Here is a 26,115-nt window from a genome sequence, read left to right on the forward strand (position 1 = left end):
GACAGTAAAATGGATGGAATAGAGGTTATGGTACTCCGCTGACTGTGTCCGCCAGGTTGGGAGTGGGTCTGGGTGAAGGAGTTGAAGTATCTTGGAAACCTGTACTCAATGTCTTGGTCAGCAGCAATAAACAAGCCCAAGATGACTTAACGGATATCAGCCAAGTAGTGGTCTGTGTGAATCCACATACAGTGGGTACGGAAAGTATTCAGACCCCTTTAAATTTTTCACTCTTTGTTTCATTGCAGCCATTTTCCAAAAATCAAAAAAGTTCATTTTATTTCTCAGTAATGTACACTCAGCACCCCATCTTGACAGAAAAAAACAGAAATGTAGAAATATTTGCAAATTTATTAAAAAAGAAAAACTGAAATATCACATGGTCATAAGTATTCAGACCCTTTGCTCAGTATTTAGTAGAAGCACCCTTTTGATCTAATACAGCCATGAGTCGTTTTGGGAAAGATGCAACAAGTTTTTCACATCTGGATTTGGGTATCCTCTGCCATTCCTCCTTGCAGATCCTCTCCAGTTCTGTCAGGTTGGATGGTAAACGTTGCTGGACAGCCATTTTCAGGTCTCTCCAGAGATGCTCAATTGGGTTTAAGTCAGGGCCCTGGCTGGGCCATTCAAGAACAGCCACGGAGTTGTTGTGAAGCCACTCCTTCGTTATTTTAGCGGTGTGCTTAGGGTCATTGTCTTGTTGGAAGGTAAACCTTCGGCCCAGTCTGAGGTCCAGAGCACTCTGGAAAAGGTTTTCGTCCAGGATATCCCTGTACTTGGCTGCATTCATCTTTCCCTCGATTGCAACCAGTCGTCCTGTCCCTGCAGCTGAAAAACACCCCCACAGCATGATGCTGCCACCACCATGCTTCACTGTTGAGACTGTATTGGACAGGTGATGAGCAGTGCCTGGTTTTCTCCACACATACCGCTTAGAATTAAGGCCAAAAAGTTCTATCTTGGTCTCATCAGACCAGAGGATCTTATTTATCACCATCTTGGAGTCCTTCAGGTGTTTTTTAGCAAACTCCATGCGGGCTTTCATGTGTCTTGCACTGAGGAGAGGCTTCCGTCGGGCCGCTCTGCCATAAAGCCCCGACTGGTGGATTGCTGCAGTGATGGTTGACTTACTACAACTTTCTCCCATCTCCCGACTGCATCTCTGGAGCTCAGCCACAGTGACCTTTGGGTTCTTCTTTACCTCTCTCACCAAGGCTCTTCTCCCCCGATAGCTCAGTTTGGCCGGACGGCCAGCTCTAGGAAGGGTTCTGGTCGTCCCAAACGTCTTCCATTTGAGGATTATGGAGGCCACTGTGCTCTTAGGAACCTTAAGTGCAGCAGAAATTTTTTTGTAACCTTGGCCAGATCTGTGCCTTGCCACAATTCTGTCTCTGAGCTCTTCAGGCAGTTCCTTTGACCTCATGATTCTCATTTGCTCTGACATGCACTGTGAGCTGTAAGGTCTTATATAGACAGGTGTGTGGCTTTCCTAATCAAGTCCAATCAGTATAATCAAACACAGCTGGACTCAAATGAAGGTGTAGAACCATCTCAAGGATGATCAGAAGAAATAGACAGCACCTGAGTTAAATATGAGTGTCACGGCAAAGGGTCTGAATACTTATGACCATGTGATATTTCAGTTTTTCTTTTTAATAAATTTGCAAAAATTTCTACATTTCTGTTTTTTTCTGTCAAGATGGGGTGCTGAGTGTACATTACTGAGAAATAAAATGAACTTTTTTGATTTTTGGAAAATGGCTGCAATGAAACAAAGAGTGAAAAATTTAAAGGGGTCTGAATACTTTCCGTACCCACTGTACATACATAAGTGGTGTCTGCCAATGGAACACAGACATACAGTCACATTTTGCTCCTTTGGAAGAGGGATATCTGACATAAAGCATTTTTGGTCTTAACAAACATTACATAAAGTATTTTTGAACATCTCTCAAAAGCCACAGGCAGAAAAGTGAGACAAACATCTGGAGCAGTTAGCAGCCTACCGCACACATCCTACTAATTCTTTAGGAGGAGTTCATTAAAGTGCAAAGTGTGTAAATCCCCAAAAATGACAATTAAATCCAAAATGGCCGACTTCCTGTTGGTTGTTGACCTGCCTGGCGTGTGCAAAGTTTTGTAAGTTTTTCAGAATGTTTTGGCTGTCAAAAATGAAATGTAATTGCAAAAATATTTCTTCAGTTCAGTATTGCAGTCAGCACGCCATGACTGGGACTTAAACCCTGAACCTTTGAATCTGAAGGGAAAGCTTTTAACTACTGTGCTATTGAATTACACTGGGTTGCAAGTGCATGTAACTCTCTCCATTGCTCTGGTTTTGAATGGCCATGTAATGCCTCCAAAGTACCAAGAGAGGGCAATATATGACCACAAATGCTGGGCACAGCAGTGTTTTGATTGGACATATATTTTCTGTGACATCTAGTCCAGTGTTGGAAAATAACATGAAGACACAGAAAGCTACGAATCTCATGAAAAACTTATTCTATGTAAACAATTGTTGCATATGGAAAGACCAACTATATAAAACACGAAACAGGTAAGTTGAAAGCAGTTATCACTACTGCCGGAGGTGGGATTCCGAACCATGACTGGAATAAGATTTATAAAGCAGTTAGCAGGAGTTGGGTCAGATGGTGGGGGAAGGCCCTGGACAGACCCGGTAAGCCCAAACGGGTAGTGCGGGTGAACTGGGAACGTCTGGAGGAGGCCCCTGTCCGTCAGAGCTTCAACTCAAACCTCCGGTTAGAGCTTTTCTGGCATCCCTGTGGAGGTTGGGGACATTGAACCTGAGTTGGCAAAATTCAATGTCCAAGCTGTGTACAGTAAAGATGGAACTCTGTTGACCTCAACTGGGGAGGTAATTGGGCGGTGGAAGGAACACTTTGAGGAACTCCTAAATCCGACTCCAGTGCCTCCAGTAGAGGCAGAGCGGGAGGCTGATGGGGGATTCTCGTCAATTGGAGTAGTCAAACAACTCCCCAGTGGCAAAGCCCCAGGGATTGAGATCCGCCCAGAAATGCTTTAAACTTTGGGTGTGGAGGGGCTGTCTTGGATGACACGTCTCTTTAACATTGCGTGGAAGTCGGGTACAGTGCCCAAGGAGTGGCAGACTGGGGTGGTGGTTCCCCTGTTCAAAAAGAGGGACCAGAGAGTGTGTGTCAAGAGTATCACACTTCTCAGCCGTAAGGCTGAGGATTAGCACCTCTTAATCTGTGGCCATGGTTCTCAGCAGGAAACCGGTGGAGTGCCAACTCCAGGTAGGGAATGAGTCCTTACCCCAAGTGAAGGAGTTCAAGTACCTTGGGTTCTTGTTCACGAGTGAGGGGAGACTGGAGCAGGAGATCGGCCAGAGAATCGGAGCAGTGGGGGCGGTTTGGCACTCGCTTTACTGCACCGTGGTGACGAAAAGAGAGCTGCACCGTAAGGCAAAGCTCTCAATCTACCGGTCAATTTTTGTTCCTACCCTCACCTATGGTCATGAAGGCTGGGTCATGACTGAAAGAACGAGATCGCGGGTACAAGCGGCTGAAATGGGTTTCCTCAGGCGGGTGGCTGGTGTCTCCCTTAGAGATAGGGTGAGAAGCTCGGCCATCCGCGAGGAGCTCAGAGTAGAGCCGCTGCTCCTTTGCTTCGATAGGAGCCAGTTGAGGTGGTTTGAGCATCAGGTAAGGATTCCACCTGGATGCGTTCCAGGCACGTCCAGCTGGGAGGAGGCCCCGGGGAAGACCCAGGACTAGGTGGAGAGATTTTATCTCCACACTGGCCTGGGAATGCTTTGGGATCCCCCAGTCAGAGCTGGTTAATGTGGCTCGGGAAAGAGAAGTTTGGGGTCCCTTGCTGGAGCTGTTGCCCCTGCGACCCGACCCCAGATAAGCGGGTGAAGGCAGGCAGTTATCACTGTGCCGGAAGAGGGATTCGGACCTGCATCTGATTAATAAGAGCTGCTTGGGAAACCAACGCTCTAACCAAGTGAGCTATACAGGCAGACTTCTTTGGGGGTTGCTTTGTTGATAGAAAAGTAGGTTGGAAGAAAGTTGAATCTCTGTTCCCATTGAAACCCATTCATTTTAAAATGCATAAAAATATTTATATAAAATCAACTATTACAGATATCAGCAACACAAGTAATAGTGCAAGTTCAAATCAAGTTTTTTTACAGCCAGATCCAGAAGCAGACCATCAACTCAGTCTTTGTCCAGTGAATCATGCAGTAATTCATACACAACATGCAAAAGATCAGGTACATTAATATATATGTTATGCGGTTTAATGTTAGGCTTGTTTTATTGTGTTAGTGTCTAAAATGGCCATCAGTGATTGTGCAATATTAGAGTGTGTAGTAGTGTTTTTAGATTTTTTTTGTCCCTCCTGCAAAACTGTACCCCCCACCCCCCTACCCCCCTACACCCCGCCCCATTTTTTATCACCTCACGTCTGCTTTGCTGTAACCCAAGCTCCAGGTTTCTAAATGTCCTTTCAGAAAACTAGATCACAAATACTACATCCAAGTTTGTATGTGTAACACATTTTATTTTTACATACAAGTTAAATTTACAGGATAGTTCATCAAGAAACTGGACCTGAAAAAGCCTGAAACAAACAATTTAGTTTTATTTGCAATCCCATCCCCTTGTTGAAGTCAATCAAAGTGTTTATATATATCAGAATATCAGAAGTGTTTCTGATGACAGAGCAGTTTTAGGGTTTTAGTTTTCAGGGGACTGAGGTGTAGACTTGAGGGATGTTGGGGTCTTTTTCTTTGCATATCGTAAGTTCATTTTGCGCCTTTTGTCTACAGGGTCCACTTTGGACACAAGGTTAGGAGCAGGTTGGGTCTTGTTAATGGAAGGGGGGGTGATGTTTTGGGGTATTTGATTCTCCTTCACTGAGGGGGCGGTGGTAACTGTACTCTGGTTAGGCTTTCTGTATTTTGATGATGATTTGGGTGGAGTCTTTTGGGACTTCTTTGGAAGACGGGATATTCTTGTGACTCCCACCACCTTCAGTTTAATTGGAGCTTCAGATATTCCTGCCATGTTCCGAGCCTGGCAACGATATTCACCAGCATCCTTGTATGATAACCCATTCATGCTGATTATCGACCAGCGGACCCCCACTCGAGGAGATTCCTGCATAACTGGAACATAAGAAGGTTCACAATCTTACCTCTCAGCACACTACAGTTTTTTCCCTCAAAGTATAGCTTTGTTTTACAGAGGCTTTGAGACCAGACCCAACTAAATCAGTCTCACTCACTCATCGTCAACCGGTTATTTTATGCATTACTGTTTGAAAAATTTGTCAATGCATTTATCTTATCAGTTAACTCGACTACTGTAACGGTGTCTTTATAGGGCTCCATAAAAAAAAACTATCAGGCAGCTGCAGCTGAGTCAGAATGCTGCTGCTTGAGTCCTCACAAAAGGAACCAACAAAAGGGATCACATCACTCCAGTTCTGAGGTCTTCAGATTGGTTTCCTGTCTGTCAAAGAACAGATTTTAAAATACTGCTGTTGGTTTATAAAACACTGAATGATTTAGGTCCAAAATAAATTTCTGATCTTCTGCTACTTTAACTGGTTTGCTGAAACTCTCGTTCTTTTAAATCGAGTCTTTTTGGTTTGCCACTGCCTTTTATTAAATTCAAGTTTGAGGCTTTTGATTAATATCCTACACTGCACTAAAACTTTTACTGTCCTGTTTATCTTGTTTTAAAGGGGTTATATGTAGTTTTTCAGTGAAATCACTTGTTAATTAAATTTTTACTGTCTTATTGTCAATAGGCTCTAACCTCACTGGCTGTCGAAATTAAGCACACATCTGTTTTCTCTGTTGCTTGGAACAGGCACTCTTCTGCTTTAATGTGAAGGCACTGGGTTGGGATGTAGCTGCGTGCTCCCGAGCCTCTCTCCAACTACAGCAACAACACCGCAGCTAACGACATGCGGTCCACTAACACTATAAAACAACCAGCTCGAGTAAAGACAAAAAACAACAATAAAGGATTATGTTTTGAAGCCTGTCAGGCCAAAGGAGATTCAAAGGATGTTGGGTGAAAACAGTGAATATCAGAAAGCCTGGAGTCACAGAGAGAGTCACGTTAGCTCACTGGCTAATGCCAAGCAGTTGCTCACATTCTCTGGTGCAATATATAATATGTAACATTATGGCTTTCCACATTACTTCACCAGCTAATGCGATCCACATTACTCTTCTATATACCACCGGTATTATGTCAAATTGTTGATTTAGCCTGCAAGAAATGATGAAACGGTACAAAGCAAATGTAGAGCGATTTGTTTATACTAGCCTTGATGCAAGGCAGGAGAAGTCAGCTACTTTAGCACAGATCTACAACTGTTTTCTTCGTTCAACTTAGATTTACTGACGTTTTACCAATACTCAGGTACAGCTTCTCCACCATCTCAGTCGCTGTCTCTTATGTGACCCATATAATAATACAATAATGCAAAATAACGGCAGGATAAAAATGTATAAAAATATCAAGTGTGACACCAATCTCATCTGTATCATCCAAAATATTTTGCTGTGTTGACATTGCTGAGCCTCTGGTGAAAGATACACAAATAGTAATGTTAGTTAATGAAAAGCAGCAGGCGAGCTAATGACGATGTATCACGTTGGCTTAATGCAGTAACGAGCATGGATAAGTTCAAGCTCAAGCTGATAAAAATATTACGGTAACGTTGCATTGGGAGTTTACCTGAGTTTCTAGCATGTTGTATGAAGCCGTCTCCCTGTCTGTCTATAGCTGTTGTCACACTGCCTTTGTTTCTGGGAGTATTGTGCCAATAAACCGGCTTGCTTGAATGTTGAATTAACAGAGCCTGAACATATCTGTGTGAAAAGCCACAGTTGACTTGTTTCTGCATTGATTGTGGGATCTCTCCATGAAAGTGGTTGTGTTTCGGATTATGCTGGATCATGGGTTCAAGCGAGCATGTATACGAGCACACACCTAGTTGCAATCTTAAAACCGCACCGCTAGTGGCAGCTGAAAACTACATATTACCCCTTTAATTTTCTATTTAACTCTTTTTAATTGGATTTTAATGTCTTTTTATATTGCCCTGTGTTGCTTTTGTTTTATGTAAAGCATTTTGAAATGTGCTCTACAAATAAACTGCCTTGCCTTGCGTAATATGAGCCTTATGAGGGCAGACACCATAGAGATACATGATTTGTCATTGCTGTGTTGGTGTTGTTCCTACAACATCATCATGTTACTCCAGGATCATCACTGCAACTGACCAATCACGTTGTTTGCTTTAATACACTTGCATCATATAAAGGACCAGCAAAATCTGTAAAAAATGTTAATTTCGTGAATCTCGCAAGACAACTTTTAACCTGAGGAGAAATATCATCATGTTTTAATCTAACACCCCTAAACTAACTAGTCAGCTAACTTAACTGTTCACATCCCTATAAGAGATGTAGAGTTCTTCTTATATACCTTTAATTGTCTCCAAAATCATAAAATTATAAAAACAAAAAGATAAATTTTCAGGTTTATAGTTTTTCTCATTTGCTTAAACACTGTAAGCAGGCTTTTAAACTATAATTTCTAAACCTTAACTCCATTTTTCAAAAAGCACACCCATTTCCCTAAAGTCTACACACAAATCCCATTTCTCATTGCCTACACCACACTGAAAAGAATCATAGACCCATTTAGTCATGTCAACTTACTTCTTCTTTTTAACTCAAATAGCTCAGCTAAGTTTTGGAATTTGAACTCAACTGTATGAGTTTTAGAAAGTTAAACTTGCATTAATTCATTGTGTTGACTATTTGACACTTTTGTCGTGTTGATTGAACTTACGTATGTAAGTTATCAGTTGAAAAAAAAGGCTGAGAGTATGAGGATTGCCTAGGTGCTGCGTCTTCTGAGTTTGAGAAAAAAATATACATAATCAACTAATTATTAGGGTTTAGCAAGATACAGATACAGTTACTTTCTATGAGTATCATCAGAGTAAAATGTGTCAATATCTGTTTTGTATTATAAATATATGAATATAAAAAAATCAATTACTATTCTCTGAAGCTCAATTCTGAGGCTGTTCTATAAATGATTTTCTAATAAATATAGAAAGTTCTGATAGAAATTTCAGGCTTAAATAACTTCCAGTTAATACCACCCACTTATAGATTAAGCCCCGCCCATTCTGAGCACAGATACAGAAAATTTGGTGTTCTTGCTCACCCCTGCTAATTATACACTGCAGATAAGTCATGTATTCAAATTCCAACCAAAATATAGACACTTCTGTGGTAAACAAGACTAGTGCCACCGGTGGAAAGGGTTCCAGACAACGGCCTAAGGCCCTTTCAGAAAGGAGGTGACATCTGCTGCTATTTTGAACTTTGACCAGCAAGCTACCCTGCCCCGTTACAAGTCATTGAAGATAATAGCACAGTGGTGCTGTTGTTGTGGTCTGTCTTCAAGGCCCTTTATAGATGTAAACTAAAACAAATTTGGAATTTAAATCCCTTAACTTGAAATGGAAAGTAGTATTAATTTGGTTAAGTTGCTTTAACTTGAAACTATGAGTTAGAATAACTCAAACTTGTTCATTTAACTAACATTGGGACAACTAGAACACTGTAGTTATATCTACTTTATGACCTTAAATTTATGAGTTGAAACAAAGGCAATCTTCAAGTTGAGTTATCTGAACTTAAAAATGTGAGTTGAAAGGGTGTAGAATTGTATGTTTGTTAGAGAAGTGAAAGCAAGTTTCCTTGAATGGACAATGTAATATAGATAGTTGTTTTAACTCACAGTATTAAGTTCAAACAACTAATTATCATTAATTAAACAAATTGTATAACGTAACATCATGGGTTGAAACAAAGCTTTTCTTAAAGTTGAGTTTACTCACATTTTTAAGGCAGCAATTGAACTTAAGTTTTTAAGTTGAACCACCTAGATAATTTATACAGTGCATGTGGTCATTGAGAAAGCACTGACATTCATCATTGTTCACTCAATCAGCACAGGGTGAGCTCACTTAGCACACAATTGGAAACACAAACAGTCATACAGTCCCCTCCAAAAGTATTGGAACGGTAAGGCAAATTCCTTTGTTTTTGTTGTTCACTGAAGACATTTAAATCAAAAGATGAGTATGAGACAACAGTTCAGAATTTCAGCTCTTATTTCCTGGTATTCACATCTGTGTTTAACAACTTAGGACATATCGCCGTTTGTTTGAACCCACCCATTTTTCAAGTGAGCTAAAGTATTGGAACATGTGACTGACAGATGTGTCTTGTTGCCTAGGGCCCTGTTTCAGAAAGCGAGTTTAGTGAAAACTCAGAGTAAGTTGAGCCCGAGATAAGGGAAACTCTGGGTTTTCAGTTTCACAGAGTGAAATCAGATAAATTCTAGGTCTGTAACCCCGGCAACTTACGCTGTGAGTCTAACCTGCTCGAGAGGAGGTTTAATTCAACGTTGAGTTTCTCTCTGACTCCTCCTGCGGAGCCTGAAGCAGCTGTCTGACATTTCCTCATTCATACTGTCGATATCAAAGCACATATTAGAACGCAATTACGTCTTTAGAAACATCGAAATCACGGTTAAATAGGCTGTTAGTTTTTTCTCAATTTGTCATCGATGTATGGACAGAGAGTTTTCTTTGGAAATCGTAAATTTATTCTCAGCACAGAATAAAATCTATAACTTTAAAACACAGTGACTCTGTGGACATTAAGGCAGCTTTCAGGTTGGCAACAGTTGCACAAAAACACTTACTGTGTGCTACAGTGCTGCAGTGTAGGTTACTGTTTAAACTAATCTGTTTAAAACTGATCAATGAACACTAACCTTTCATATTGTAGTCGCACAGATTGAACATTCCTATCGTAGTTATCAGCTGGATATGATGTGAATATTTCTGCGTGGGGATGACTGTGGTGCAGCTGAAACAAATACATGAGTTTTTCATTATCTGCTGATAGTCTGAATGTGTTTTGACAGCATTTCATAAAATACTAAGATTTTATTAATGTAACATTGATGTCTAAAACTTCACAGTCAGTTTGAACCTAGACAAATAAAGTATTTCTGATTCTGACACATTTTACATTACAAAAACATAATTAATAGGGCTACTGAGTCGGACTGTCACTTACAATAACAGGTCCATGAGTAGCCTAAACTGTGTCTAATCTGTTCCATTAATATTTTGATCTTCAGTTATTGCCACCGTCAGGTTCCAGCTGAATAATCAGGCCTGTAGCCTATTTAAAATGAATAACAGGCTGCAGGAGAATTCCAGCACTTTATCAGTCATTAAGGAAATTCCAGTCTGGTAAATGATGAATTAGCAACGCTGTATAAAATGTAATATTGTTAATGTATTGCTCCTCCACTCCTGTGTTTTAGAGCCCATCATGGTCCGCGTTGGCACGCATTCATATTTCTAGCTCCACCCGATTAAAATGGAGGCTCTGCCTTTATTTACGCGTTACCATGGCGAATCGGAGCTCCATTGATGAGACTTTTTTTCATCCCCATGCACGCGCTTCCATCAGGCTCAACATACTCAGAGTTGACTGAACTAATTTTAAACACCTGTTCTGAAACCGGAAACTCTGAGTTTGACAGCTCAGAGTTCGTCAACCGAGAGTTCAGGTTTACACTCAGAGTTTGTTGAACCTGCTTTCTGAAACGGGGCCCAGGTGTTGCCTTTTTTTTATTTGTCCAAACATTAAATAGATCTGCATGACTAGTCTAAGTTTTCATCCTTGGTTCAAACCTATAAAGACTGCATTTCCTGTTAAAGAGGATAAACCAACATGAAGACCAGAGAGCTGTCTATGGGAGAAAAGCAAGCCAAGTCAAGGAAAATCGACCACAGCCATTGGACAAACATTGAACTTACTCATCAGCAGGAAGAATCGGAAGGCCAGATTTGCAAAGAAGTACAGAGATGAGACGCAAAAGTTCTGGAACACAATCTTATGGACTGATGAGACCAAGATGAATCTCTAGCAAAGTGATGGAAAGGCCAAAGTGTGGAGAAAGAAGGGAACTGCTTATGATCCGAAGCATACAAGCTCATCTGTGAAGCACGGTGGAGGTAATGTCATGGCTTGGGCGTGCATGGCTGCTTCTGGAACAGGCTCATTAATATTTATTGATGATGGAACTGATAATGGTAGCAGCAGAATGAATTCAGAAGTGGACAGAAACATTTTGTCTGCCAATTTACGGAGAAATGCATTGAAACTAATGGGGAGGAAGTTTATCATGCAGCAGGACAATGAGCCAAAGCACACTGCCAACAAAACAAAGGACTTCATCAGGGGAAAAGTGGAAGGTTTTAGACTGGCCAAGTCAATCAGCTGACCTTAACCCAACAGAGCTGCATTTCACCTCCTTACAGTTTTTAACAACTGCTTACACACAAAATCTTTTCATGTCACACGATTTTTGAAACCTCTCACTCAAAGAGCAAAACCTCAAATCTCCCATACCAAAAGCTATTTCTCAGCCTTTCACCCGGTTTTCAGTTGCATAAAACACTTTTTTCAAAACACTAGACACTATTCTCTACCTAAGACACAAAAATCTAACAGGAAGTGTCTTGCTTGCCTTTTCCAAACACAACCAATCAAAGTGCTACACTTATTCACCAGGTCACACAGCCACTCATCACATGTGCAAACACTAACTGCTTAACTGATCACTAACCAATCACTGCTTTAGTATACAGTAGACCTATAAATAGGTCAAAGGTCAGATTACCTGTTTTGAACAATGGATCTCAACAATGAACAGAGAGCAAGGGGAGTAGGAGGGAGAGGCAGGGGACGACAATGAGGACAAGTTCAAGGAAGAAGAGTTGGAAGAAGAGAAGGAGGAAGAGGACGAGGGCAAAGAAGAGAAGGAAGGAGAGCCATCACTGATGAGATCAGGGCCACACTTATTGATCATGTGACAGGTTGACCATGAGAGAAGCTGGACTGAGAATCCAGCCACATTTGAGTCGCTTTACAGTGGCATCCATAATTTGAACCTTCAGAAATTCGAAACAGGTTGCAACAATCTTGGTTATTTCAGAATACAGTATTGGAAAATTAGCATTACAGTTTTTCTCAATTGTTTACACACAAATTCTGGTACTTGAGACACAATGACCACAACATGTAACTCACATTCACCAACCCCCTGAACCAATTCTGCTAAACTACAAGCACAATTCCTGCTTTACACTCAAATTGCATTTCTAAAACACACTTTTTTCAAAACACTACACACAATTCTCTGCTTTTGGCACAAGTTTCATGCAGAAAATATCTTGTTTTCACAAGGAACACACTGCCATTCAAATATGCACACTGACTCATCACAAGGGCAAACACCCGTCACACAGTTTTCTAATTAGCAATCAGAGCTTTAGCATAAAATGGCAACAGGTGAGCTCTTCAATGGAGCAATGGATGCCAACATTGGAAACAGAGGCAGAGCCAGAGGAGTGAGAGTGAGAGTGAGAGTGAGAGTGAGAGTGAGAGTGAGAGTGAGAGTGAGAGTGAGAGTGAGAGTGAGAGGAGGACAAGGATGAGGACGACGACGACGAGGTGGGGGAGGACGAGGACGGGGACGAGGAAGGCCAAGGACCGTAATCTCTGATGAGATCCGAGCCACTTTGGTTGATCATGTGGTCAACCATGGTCTAACAATGAGGGAGGCTGGGCAAAGAGTACAGCCAATCTGAGCAGGTACACTGTAGCATCCATCATCCGGACTTTCCGAAATGAGAATAGGTAAGAAATCTACTCTCACTAGCAAATTGCAGTTCTGCATATCAGTACAGTACTCAATGAGTACAGTAGTACAGTATTGCCTGTGGACTGTTCTGTAGGACTGTAAAAATACTGTAAAGTATGTTTCAAGTATTTAGGAAATGTATACCTACTTTGTATTTACAGTATTTTACTATTTGTTTGGCAGAACTGAAAGATTACCAACACAAGGTGGTCGGGAACGTCTTCAGTCTCCTGAACAGGAAACTGAAATCATAAACATGGTCCTAGAAAACAACGCCATAACATTACAGCAAATACAAAGAAAAATAATAGAAAACAATGACATATTTCAAAATATTGATAGGGTAAGATTATCAACACTGGACTGTGTCTTGTGCAGAAATCATCTCAGGATGAAGTAGGTCTACAGGGTGCCATTTGAACGCAATTCAGAAAGAGTCAAAGAATTGCGATATAACTATGTGCAAGTGAGTCCCACAATTGATGCATACTCTCAACACTGTATACAGTAAATTATACATATTTCAATATTGTAATCATAATGATTGTGCTTCACAATAGTGACCACTCCATGTCTATTTCTGATATTGTCATGTGTGTTTCAGAGTCCTTGAGCTAGAGGTGGCTGCAGTGGAGCACCAATTCATCTTCATTGATGAGGTTGGGTTCAACCTCACAAAAAGACAAAAGAGGGGAAGGAATGTCATCGGCCAGCGTGCCATAGTTGAAGTCCCTGGCCAGTGCGGAGGGAACATCACAATGTGTGCAGCGATTACCCACCACAGCATCATCCATCACCATGCTACCCTTGGCCCCTACAACACCGCCCATCTGATCACATTCCTGGACACCCTACACAACACACTCATTGCACCAGATCAGGTAGATGGCCCAGAGCAGCTCAGGTACGTTGTCATTTGGAACAATGTAAGTTTCTACAGGGCTGCTCTGGTTCACTGCCCACCCACACTTTTTAGTTGTTTATCTCCCTCCGTATTCTCCATTCCTCAGTCCTATTGAGGAATTTTTCTGCCTGGAGATGGAAAGTGTATGACCGAAATCCACAAACCCACATACCTCTTCTCCAAGCTATGGAGGATGCATGTGGAGATATAGCAGCTGATGCTTTTCATGGCTGGAATCGCCATGCTAGGCGATATTTCCCTTGGCCAGGGAAAACATTGCTTGTGGATGAGGTGCTATGGCCAGACCGCAACAGAAGAGATGATGCAGCATAGATTGTTTTTTGGTTGTTTTTTTACTGTAACTGTGTACAGTAAATTCTTCTGCTGTTTTGTATGTAGTGTATGTGCAACTTTGTGTTGGTTGGGAATGGGATGTACACTGTGTACATTGTTTTTGTGGGACAAATCAAATATTTGTTACCGTGTATTTGTGTGTTCTGAGCATAAAAAAAAATTCTCAAATATTTTACAACACACTTATGTATGTACTGTCTGTAGTTAGTGTAACACTGAACAAAAAAAAGTCCTAAGTCATTATGATGAATGGAGAAGTGTTTTCCATTCATCATAGTGTTTTCCATTGAGCACATCAGTGTTCAACTGGTTCTTATGAATGTCTATTCATATGATGGTTTGTGTGTCATTTGAAAACAAAACACCATTTTGAGAAGAAATAACATTGTTTTGAATGTAAAGTTTCATTTTGCAAGAGAATTGAGGGGTTTTGCCCATTGTGTGTTTTTTGATTTGTTTGTGGAGTTCTGAGAATGACGCATTCTTTCAGAAAATGTGTGTAAACAATTGAAAAACTGTAAATGTTATTTACTTTAAGATTATTTGTTCCATTACTTTTGCTCACCTAAGAATGCTGTGGTCTAATACAAACGGTGATATGTCCTGAGTTGTTTAACACAGCTAGATGTGAATACCAGGAAATGAAAGCTGAAATTCTGAACTCTTCATACTCATCTTTTGATCTTAAACCCAAATGTCTTCAGTGAACAACAAAAACAAAGGAATTTGCCTTACCGTTCCAATACTTTTGGAGGGGACTGTAATTGATAAGACACCAATCAGAAGCTTCAACAGATAGAAGGGCCAGAGAGGAAGAGGTGTAGGACACCAGAGAGGAGGAGGAAGAGCAAGAGGAGGAGAAGGAGGTGGAGAAGGAGAATCTTTTTTTTAAATTTTTTTATTTAACTTTTTCTTATTACAATAAACAATAAGGACGTCTGACAAAAAAGAAAAAATGACATCCTCAAAATGTACAAAATAAATCTTATTGTAATATAAACTAAGAGTCACACCTCCTGCAAATCATCTGAAAATACATTTTCTATACTGTTCACATGACAAGGGAGAACAACTTAGACTGAAAGAGCTCAAAACAATAAAAATAAACTAAAACAAAATAATAACATAAACAAACCAAACAGAGGGACTCAGCTCATCTGAAGTGATATTAAACGATTATACAGTTTTTTAGCCTGGGCATTCTCAACCTTTTTAAGACAGTTTTGAAACAGCAAAAGTTCATTTTTAAATGCAGACCATGTGGGGGAGGATTTGGCAAATCGACATTGTATATAATATTTTGTAGCTATAATTAGATTATTGACCAAAAATTCATCATTTTTATTTTGTAGAATTACACCCATCTGAATATTTTGATATGAGAAGAAATCTATGTTTATAGATCTGGAGGACAACATGCTGTGAAGAGATTTCCATAAATTCTGAGCCATTTGACATTCATAAAACAGGTGTTCAGTTGTTTCAACATAAATTTTGCAGATTTGAATGAATTTGAATTGTCTACCTCAAACTTGAATCTTTTCTTTACAAACTCATTAGAGGGATATATATTATTTATTGTTTTAAAATGTACTTCCTTAAATTTAGGAGGAATTGGATATCTTAGGAATTTTGTTCTAATTGAAGATATTTCATATTTGTTATAACCAAGAAAGAAGAGAGTACTCCTTGTTCTACCCGGGTACAAACAGTTAACAAGAGTTTGCTTAAGGAAATTATTATTACATTTTTTATCTACCAGGTCCACATAATTAATTTTGTGTAGTCTTGGTGATGCAATGTTCATAATATTATTCTTTATTGCTTGAATAAGGACCTTTGGAATGTTCTGTGTTACTTTGTTGTAATCCACAATTAAGCAGTTAATATTATATTTAGAATTAAATTCCTCCAGTTCAAGAATATTACCATTTTCATCCAATATATGAACAATTGACCATATTTGCTTTTTCCACCAGTCTTTCAGAAACATAGATTTCCTTCTACACAATATAACTCTGTTGTTCCATAATGGAACATTGTGGGGACTGAAGTTATGTTTGAACATCAGTTTCCACTGTAACAAAACCTGTTGTTGAAAAGTTGAAAGTTTTATAGGCAATTTAGATATTTCAAAGTCACATGTTATTAAAAATGTAATACCTCCCACTTTATTCAATTTCAATTCAATTCAATTTTATTTATATAGCGCCAAATCACAACAACAGTTATCTCACAGCGCTTTTCATAAAAGAGCAGGTCTAGACCGTACTCTGTGATGATATTTTATCAAAGATATATGCCGGTAAGGAGAACCATATCTCTTCACCGTTCCTCAAAAAAGATTGGAGCCATTTAACTTTCAACATTCCATTCATAATTTCAAAGTCGATTGCCTTTATGCCACCTTCCTCATAATTTTTCAACAGATCTCCTTTTCTAATGTAGTGATGTTTATTTTTCCAAATAAAATTAAAATTGATTCTATTAATTTCTTTAATTAACTTTGGAGAAATAGCAAGAGAGTAGGATGGATATATCAGTCTGGAAATAGATTCAATCTTAGTCAACATCGTTCTTCCAAATAATGTTAAATCTCTTTGTAGCCAACTGTTTAATGTTTTTCCATATTTATCAATATTATCTTGGATATTCTTTTTTTCACTTGTATCTGATGATTTGGAAATCCAAATACCTAGATATTTAATGTCATTTTTGACTGGTATATTATATAGTGAGGATTCAGAGCAGTTATGAATGCTCATCAATTCACATTTACTCAGATTCAGATATAGACCCGATGCTAGTGAAAACCGCTCTATTACTTTTACAGCTACTGGTATTTGTTCCTTATTTTGTAAAAACAGAGTGGTATCGTCAGCGAGCTGACTTATGAGTAACTTGTGGTTGTTTATCTCTAAACCTTTAATATTTGAATTTTTAACCGCAATTGCTAGTAGTTCAGTCACGGCAATGAATAAAAGAGGAGAAATACTACAGCCCTGTCTTATTCCTCGTTCAACCTTAAATCTAGGACATGTACCTTCTGAGAGGGAAACACAGCTATTAATATCCGTATGCATCATAATTATCATATCAAGAAACTTATTTCCAAAGCCAAAGTGTCTCAGTGTGTTAACAATAAATAAGTGTTCCACTGAATCGAATGCTTTCTGGAAATCCAAAAAAAGATAAAACCATCTTCCTTAATTAAATAATTATAATCAATAAGATCCAGGACCAGGCGGATGTTATTATGGATGGATCTTCCTTTAAGAAAACCAGATTGTGTTGGGCTGATTAATTTAGATATACCTGTCTTTAATCTTGCTGCCAAAACTGTTGTTAGAATCTTGTAGTCTGTATTCAACAGTGTAATAGGTCTTAGATTGCTTAATATCCTTTTATCTTTTCCAGGTTTTGGAATCAATTTTATTATTCCTTGTTTCATAGTTTGCATCAGTTCTTTTTGATTAATACATTCATTTATAGCCTGAAACAGTAGGTGTTTTAAGTCTTCCCAAAAGTGTTAGTTGTAATACCGTCTGGCCCTGGCGAACGATCAGATGCCATTTTTTTTATAGCATAATCAAATTCAACAATTTTTAGTTCCTCATCACAAACTTCTTTAAAATTTTCATCAATAACAGGAATCAAGTTGTTAATTAGATCAAAAAAAGATGAGGCATCCTGTTCTGAGTAGGAAGATTTATAAAGATTCCTATAAAAATTGAAAACTTCTTTTTCAGTGCGTTTGGGTTCTGTACATTCTTGTCCATCAACTGTAAGACTACAAATCGAATTATATTCTTGTCTGCGTTTTTCTAATTTGCAAAAGTATGCAGTATTCTTTTCTCCTTCTTCAATCCACCGGGCCCTGGATCTAATATATGCACCTTTAGCTTTATCTATATACATTATATCCAATTTGGATTGCAAATTACTTATTTTTTCTTTGTCCTCTTCACTCCAATCTGATTTACTATAAAGTGTCATGAGTTCTTTAACCACTGTTACTTCTTGAGCTCTCTTTTCTTTATTCACTTTTTTACTAAACGTTATTGAATGCTTTCTAATACTAAATTTCAAAAATTCCCATTTTAGTATAGATGTGTCTAGTGTATTGTCATTCTTTATATCAAAAATAATTTTTTTAATGGAATGACAAAACTCTGAGTTAAATTTCCAATAATCTTTTGGTTTGTTATTTTTATTACTGTTTCGGATTTTCAGGTTAATAATACAATGATCACTTAAAGGACAGCTAGCAATTTCTGTTTCTGTGACATGATCTGATATTGAGTTTGATATTAACCAATAATCAATTCGTGATTTGTTTTGACCATTAGGTTTATGCCAGGTAAACTGTTTCACTCCACTATGTAAACTTCTCCAGATGTCTAGCAATTGGTTATTATTAGCAAAAGCTTCCAAAATTGTGTTTCTGTGTTCACTCAAGAACTTGGAAGGCCATCTATCCATCCACTCATCAGGAGATAAATTGAAATCCCCTCCAACAATAATATGATCTGTGGGGAATTTTGCTTTTAGTTCTATGATAACTTCCGATATTTGATGTAAGAGATTTCTATTTTTGGTATCGTTGTTATAACCATATATGTTAATCAGAATAACAAGATTAGCATCAATTTCCAAAACACAGGCTACCCAATGTCCCTCCTTGTCTGCTTTTCCACCCAGAATCTTACCAGGGCATCTGTTGAAACATATGGCAACTCCAGCCGACCGATTTGTCCCATGACTGAAGAGAATTTTATTTCCCCATTGTTGTGACCAAAACTTAACATCAGATATATCAGAGTGAGTTTCTTGAAGAAAGGTGCAATGTGCTTGTTGCCCTTTGCAAAACAAAAAGACAGCTTTTCGCTTAACTGAGTCTTTAAGTCCCCTTGTATTAAAGGAAATAAAAGAAAGGTCAGTATTTAACTGAAATATAGAACACATGAACAAATGAACTTTTTGTGAAGAGAAAAAAATGAAAAAAGTAGGGAGGTGGAGTAAAAACTTTGAGGTAGAAGATCCATCACCCGAACTGATCCACTATGTATTCATTTTAAGCACTAGTTTCATCCCATAACTTAAATCTCCTCCATAATACGCTTGCCTTCGATGAATCCAAACGGGCCCCTGAAGCCTGCAGCCTTTCCTTCCTTTCTAGCCTGGTCGATTTTGGGCCAGAGAGCCTGTCTGGAACGCCAGTCCTCTTGAGTCAGATCTTCAGTAAAACAAATCCCCTCTTCTTTGCAGATTGGAGAAGTTTTTGTTCGCCACCAGATGTCATCTCTCACTGCTTGTCGCACAAATAAAATGATTATTTGTCGTTGCCGGTTGTCCATCCTTCTTCCCACTCTGTGGACAACGTTGAATGCTTCATCCAACTTTACCGCCAGGTCCGGTGCAATCCTGCGAAGAAGCTCCACCACCTCCTCTCTTATGTTTTCATTAGCCGTTTCTTTTTTCCCTTTGATGCGCAAGCACCACCGTCTTTTGTATCTGTCATTATTCAGTACTCGACCCCTCATGTCTTCATTTTCTTTAGTCAGTGTCTCCACTTTCTTTTCCAGGTGTTTTATTTTCGTTTTACACTCTTTTAGCTCTTCTGCATTGAACTGCACCGATTTAGCAATAGAAGCTAGCATGGAGCTGTGCTGTTGCAACTGCCTGCTAAATTCTTCCATGCAGTCGTCTACACGTTGACCGAGAGAGTTGATAGCATTCAGTATGGTTTCTGTGTTTGTTTCTTCTTGAGACAAACCTTTCGTTTTCTTCTCCAGGTGTGTTTCTGGGGGTTTCCGCTGGAGTTGTCGGCCCTTGTTTGTTCTTGCTAGCGTTAGCCATATCTGCATAGTCGTGTACACTCATCAACCCACAGCTTTCAAATGGGAGATTTTTTTGCGCCAGAGGCTTTCCGCTGTTGTGTTTCTTCATTTTCGTGCTGAGAACTGGACAAATGGCAGTTAATAGTGGATATGTCTTTTTAATTAACTATAACATCGGGACTTCTCGAGGGGCTCAGTGAGATGCGACTGCACGGACTGCCATCTTACCGTCAGCTTTCTGTAGTAGTAGTAGTAGTAGTAGTTGCTCCCCCTTGGAGAAGGAGAATCTCTGGCGGGTCCCAGACCAAAGACAGGATGCTGGGGCAGAATAATCTGTTGTTTGGCGTGTTTTACTGTACAGCACACTAAGGAATAAAATGTGTGCAAATGTGTATTTGTTATTTCTTTTGTTGTGTTCATCATGTGAAAAGGTTTTTGAGGGAGAACCACACGCAACATTATTAATGACCAGTTTTTGTAGTATTGTCTTGAATTGATCTCACCAGTGTGTCAGACTGTTGTAGTGTATGTGTTTTAGGGCTTGTGTGTTATGTCTGAGGGCAAAGTTTGGTTTTTCAGCAAGATTGAAAGATTTTGAGTGGAGAGCTTCATTTTGACCTGAAAATAGGATGTTTGGGGAATTGGGTGAGAAGTTGTTTTAGAGTTTCGAGAAAAAGAGGCATAATTTCAAGAAATGTGTTTAAGCAATCGAGAAAAACTGTAATGACCTGTGGCCATGTTGACAGGTGGAGACCTATGTAAGATACCCTGATGGTTGTGGGTTGAATCAGAGAATGAAACAATTAGGACTTGTTATTAAAGATATATCTGTACTACTATCTTGCACATGTAGATACTTGTAAGATTTAATATCTTGATGCATCATGATGCATCACAATGCGTCACCTCTAGGGGTGGGAATTTCTAGGCACCTTATTACGATTATGAGGGCTTTGATGCGATCGTAAAACTAATAGGATAAAGATTTATCTTTTTCACTGTGTAACTGCTTGGTACTTTAATGCAAAGTATTCATAACAATCCAATTTAGTAGGTATGCAGCTATTTAATGTTACTTCATATAAATGTAGCTAACATTACATAGTATTATTACATTATTACACCATTATTACTGACCTTTGTTGCTGCTATTTTCATTTCTGATGCTGCTATTATTAGTATAGATTCAAAAATGGATTGAACTACGCACTTTACAATGCTCCAGCCACAGCATGTTCACTCCACCTAAATATCTGCTGGGGTTTTTTTGTCTCGTCTAGTGTAGTTGCATGTTTGTGTCTTGTCCAGTAAGTTAATTGTATTATTGGATTGAGCACCATGGGCCTTGAGAAACAGCATTTCTTTAATTTGTGTCCTCGATATGTGGATGAATGGCAACAAACAAACTTGAACTAGCATCCAAAAAACGCCGTGCTCAGCTTCCAGACTGCAGTCTGACTTTAATTAACGGATATGACCTACACTGTACATGCCAAACTGGAACCTAGCACTCATGTTTTCCTTTGCTCCACTCGCTTTCAACGTCACCTACCGTCTCCTGTCACATAGACGTCCTTTGAAGAATGAGGAGAGGACGCTAGCTAAGCGCTACCGTGCTGCACAGTGTGCTGGTGAAAATCATTAACGTTTTTTTGATTATGTGAAAGTCAAGTTGACATTTGTGAATCGATTCAGAATCATCAATCAAGTCCACATTGCGATGCATCTAAGACTCAATTATTTTCCACACCCCTACTTCATACTGTGAACGTTTGCACATTCCTTGGTAAATATTTTGCTCATCCATGCATAAATCAACAGTCATATTCTGCATATTTTTTATTTTATTTTTTTTATAATGTTTAAATAGGTAATATCTTATTGTCAGTTACCCTTTTATGTTTCTTGACTTGCAGTACTTGCTTTATCTTTATATTTTCTACTTGCTATGTTTATTGTTATGGCACACCAAGGCAAAATACTTAACTACGATTAACCTTCCAGAGATGCTCACAAGTCTTTGAGCTAGAGTCCAAGTCAAGTCTCAAGTCACTGAGCTAGAGTCCAAGTCAAGTCTTAAACTGACTTTGCTATAAGGGATTCTGTAACTGTAACCTGTTTTTCATTTACAGAGCACAACCATGTAATGTGCAATGCAATGCAAGCTTATTATCTACTGTAAGTCAACACATTCCTCATACTGTCAGACCAGTTTAACATTAACTAAATAAAACTGTAATGTTACATGATAAACCTGGAGCCTGTTTGCAGCTAATAATTAACGCTGATGGCAGCCAGCGAGATGTAAATGATTACGTTAATCGACCACCACAAGTTTGGCAAGCAAACAAACGCTCATATATCTTTTCATAACACAATGCTGAGCTAAACATGTTTAGGTTACTAACATATTTGCGTTCAGCGCGTCTTTGTTTGGGTCTTGTTGTGTGAAATTTTAAAGCCAAAGTTTATGATGAATGGCACAGCAGCTGCCGCTGTTTGTTGTCCTCTCGCACGTGTGGCCGTGCGCAGCAGATCTGTAGTACGTGTTACGTAGGCAGGTTGTACGTAACGGAGGCAGTGGAACAACAGCAAGCTCATCAGACATTTCCTAAAAATAAACATTGTTCAGCTAGCTAAACTAGATTTTGCTGGTCCTTTATATGGTGTTTATGTACTCAAAGTCAAATGTCCTATGTTATTATGATAGAAATGCTTCACTTCTGCTCCATGTGTGAGCAAGGAGGCGCTTGAGAATTTTTCTGACTTTGGAAGACTGTGACATTACTACAACATAATTGGTGCTGCTTATATATTAAAATTACATCTGGAATGTATGCAATGATTGTTTGACAATTGTTCTGTTTTTGATTTATTTTCCTAACATGATTTTGACCATAAACACCTTGCTGTGTGAGGGAGCCCACAGAGCACCTTGGCCATGGGTACAAAAATGGCTGGGGAAAAATCCAGGAGAAACACTGGTGGTAAAATATTGGTCACATGAACCCTGTATGCTATAACAATTTAACTTAAAAGATATGAGAGCACCACTTACAGCTCTCCAAATTCATTGGTAGCTGGTCAGAGTTCTCAAGGATGTCTTCTTGGCAACAATCTGTAAAGAGAACAACAACAACATGATGCTCAGATGTTAGTAAAATCACTTCATCACTTGATAGTGACTCTGGATTGCTTACCAGTGTAGGCTGAGGTTTTGATCCAGGTCAGGGTTGGTGTTGGATAGCCGGTTGCATCACAGCGGAGGATTACATTGCTGCCCAGTGGAGAGATGACTCTGGTGGCTGCAGGCTGGACTGAAGGCCTCATACAGCGGGACAGCTCAGCCTGGGTCAGCAGCATTCCTGACTGACCCAGAGACCTGCTGCATATCAGCTGCTGGTCCATGAGAACTACAGGACTCCCCAGCAACATGGACAAGGACGTCACCATGGAGATCTGGCAGTCACACAACCAGGGGTTGTCATGGAGGCCTAGGTCAAGAACAGTTTTACTTCTTTACATCTTTGTCATGTTTAACGTGTCATAAATTGGAGTTGGATATATAGGAGCCTACATAAAAGAATTAAATTCCCAATCTTATTTTACAAGTACAGTCATGGACACTGGAAGTAGGGGTGCTGCCACACACCCTAAAACCAGGCATGATAAAAACCATCAGTTACAGTTTTTCTCCGTTGCTTACAGTTTTTAACAACTGCTTACACACAAAATCTTTACATGTCACACAATTTTTGAAACTTTGAAACTCAAAGAGCAAAACCTCACATGAAATCTCCAAAACCAAAAGCTATTTCTCAGCCTTTCACTCACTTTTCAATTGCATAAAACACTTTTTTTCAAAACACTAGACACAATCTTCTACCTAAGACACAAAAATCTAACAGGAAGTGACTTGTTTTCCTTTTCAAAACACAACCAATCAAAATTCTACACTTATTCACCGGGTCACACAGGCACTTATCACATTTGCAAACACTAACTGCTTAAACATGAACCCTGGCACCTATTTCCAGGAAAAACGCCTAAAATAACATTCCCAAAATAAATCAGTAATAACTCCTCAACCATTAGGCCTAGATGCATAATTCTGGTGTCCTTTGAAAGGTCAGAAGCTGAGAAATATAAATCATTGTACATTAACGTATTTATTTTAACATTACAGACTACATGGAGATGAAATACAGAAAAATATGATATTTTTATTCTCGCCTGGAAGAAAAAAGCTATATTTTAATGCAATAAACCATCAAAACCATCATAAGGTAGATTATAATGCACCTGAATATCTTCTAATACACCTGGAATACAACTGTAACTGTAAATTTGATGACAAGAAACTGATATGCAACAGTTATTACACAATCTTTCAAAGATTTACCAGGCGAATGTCCATGTTTTGGCCATATTTACTGTTTATATTCAATTCAATTTTATTTATATAGCGCCAAATCACAACAACAGTTATCTCACAGCGCTTTTCATAAAAGAGCAGGTCTAGACCATACTCTGTGATGTTATTTACAGAAGCCCAACAGTTCCAACCAAGAGCAAGCACCAGGCGACAGAGGCAATAGGCAGTAGTTGAGTTAGTAACATGCATTAATGGGATGAGGTTGCATACAGAGGGAGAGAAAGTAGAGGAGAGAGGAGCTCAGTGCATCATGGGAAATCCCCCGGCAGTCTAGGCCTATAGCAGCATAACTAAGGGATGGTTCAGGACTCACCTGAGCCAGCCCTAACTATAAGCTTTATCAAAGAGGAAAGTCTTAAGCCTACTCTTAAATGTGGAGATGGTGTCTGCCTCCTGAACCCAAACTGGAACCTGGTTCCACAGGAGAGGAGCTTGATAGCTGAACGCTCTGGCTCCTAGTCTACTTTTGGAGACTCTAGGAACCACAAGTAACCCTGCATTCTGGGAGCGCAGTGCTCTGGTGGGGTAGTAAGGTACTATGAGCTCTTTAAGATAAGATGGTGCCTGACCATTAAGAGCTTTGTAGGTAAGAAGAATGATTTTAAATTCTATTCTGGATTTTACTGGAAGCCAATGCAGAGAAGCTAAGACAGGAGAAATATGATCTCTTTTCCTGGTTACTGTCGGAACACGTGCTGCAGAATTCTGGATCAGCTGAAGAGTCTTGATGGACTTTTTCGAGCAGCCTGATAATAGAGAATTGCAGTAATCCAGCCTAGATGTAACAAATGCATGGACTAGTTTTTCTGCATCATTTTTAGACAGGATGTTCCTGATTTTCGCAATATTACATGTTGAAAAAAGGCGGTCCTTGAAATTTGCTTAATGTGAGACTTAAACAACATGTCCTGATCAAAGATAAATCCAAGATTCCTCACAGTGGTGCTGGAGGCCAGGGCGATGCCATCAAGGGAAACTATATCTTTAGATAATGCGTCACGGAGGTGCTTAGGCCCCAGAACAATAACTTCAGTTTTATCTGAGTTTAACATTAGAAAATTACAGGTAATCCAGGTTTTAACATCCTGAAGGCACATTTGAAGTTTAGCTAACTGATGAGTTTCATCTGGCTTGATCGATAGATATAACTGAATATCATCTGCATAACAATGAAAGTTTATGGAATATCCTTGTGGAACTCCATGACTAACTTCGGCATGCATGGAGGACTCATCGCTAACATGTACAAACTGAAATCGATCTGATAAATAGGACTTAAACCAGCTTAGAGCGGTTCATTTAATGCCAATGAAGTGGTCCAGTCTCTGTAATAGGATCTGATGGTCAATGGTATCGTATCGAATGCAGCACTAAGATCTAATAAAACCAGCACAGAGACAAGTCCTTTGTCTGATGCAATAAGGAGGTCATTAGTAATTTTCACCAGTGCTGTCTCTGTGCTATGATGAACTCTAAATCCTGACTGAAAATCCTCAAATAAACTATTGCTCTGTAGAAAATCACGCAGCTGTTTAGCAACTGCTTTCTCCAGAACCTTAGAGAGAAATGGAAGGTTAGATGTAGGTCTATAGTTGGCTAAAACATCCGGATCAAGTTTGGGCTTTTTCAGAAGAGGTTTAATTACAGCTACTTTAAAGTACTGTGGTACATAGCCTGTTGATAAACATATATCTGGTTTTACAGCCATTTCTAAGGTTCCTGAGTTTGGAGATAAGTCGGTGCCAGTTGAGG

The 26,115-nt window shown here is 39.3% G+C and overlaps 1 protein-coding gene across 1 annotated transcript in view; it reads right to left on the minus strand.

The window, feature by feature from the left end:
* Positions 1-4,608: 4,608 nt before the first annotated feature.
* The window catches only part of lrit3b (leucine-rich repeat, immunoglobulin-like and transmembrane domains 3b), a 33,915-nt gene continuing 12,408 nt past the window's right edge, over positions 4,609-26,115 (minus strand). The window contains exons 6-10 of the mRNA XM_038728349.1: positions 25,835-25,855; positions 23,139-23,445; positions 15,263-15,281; positions 8,008-8,010; positions 4,609-5,164 (exon numbers count right to left, since the gene is read on the minus strand). Of these exons, the coding sequence (XP_038584277.1) occupies positions 4,734-5,164; positions 8,008-8,010; positions 15,263-15,281; positions 23,139-23,445; positions 25,835-25,855 (781 nt within the window). The 3' untranslated portion in view covers positions 4,609-4,733. The remainder of the gene's footprint in view (positions 5,165-8,007; positions 8,011-15,262; positions 15,282-23,138; positions 23,446-25,834; positions 25,856-26,115) is intronic.

This window comes from Micropterus salmoides, unplaced genomic scaffold (assembly GCF_014851395.1).
Source record: "Micropterus salmoides isolate LMB-PRFRI ecotype aquatic unplaced genomic scaffold, ASM1485139v1 Ms_hic_scaffold_19, whole genome shotgun sequence".
Lineage (NCBI taxonomy): Eukaryota > Metazoa > Chordata > Actinopteri > Centrarchiformes > Centrarchidae > Micropterus > Micropterus salmoides.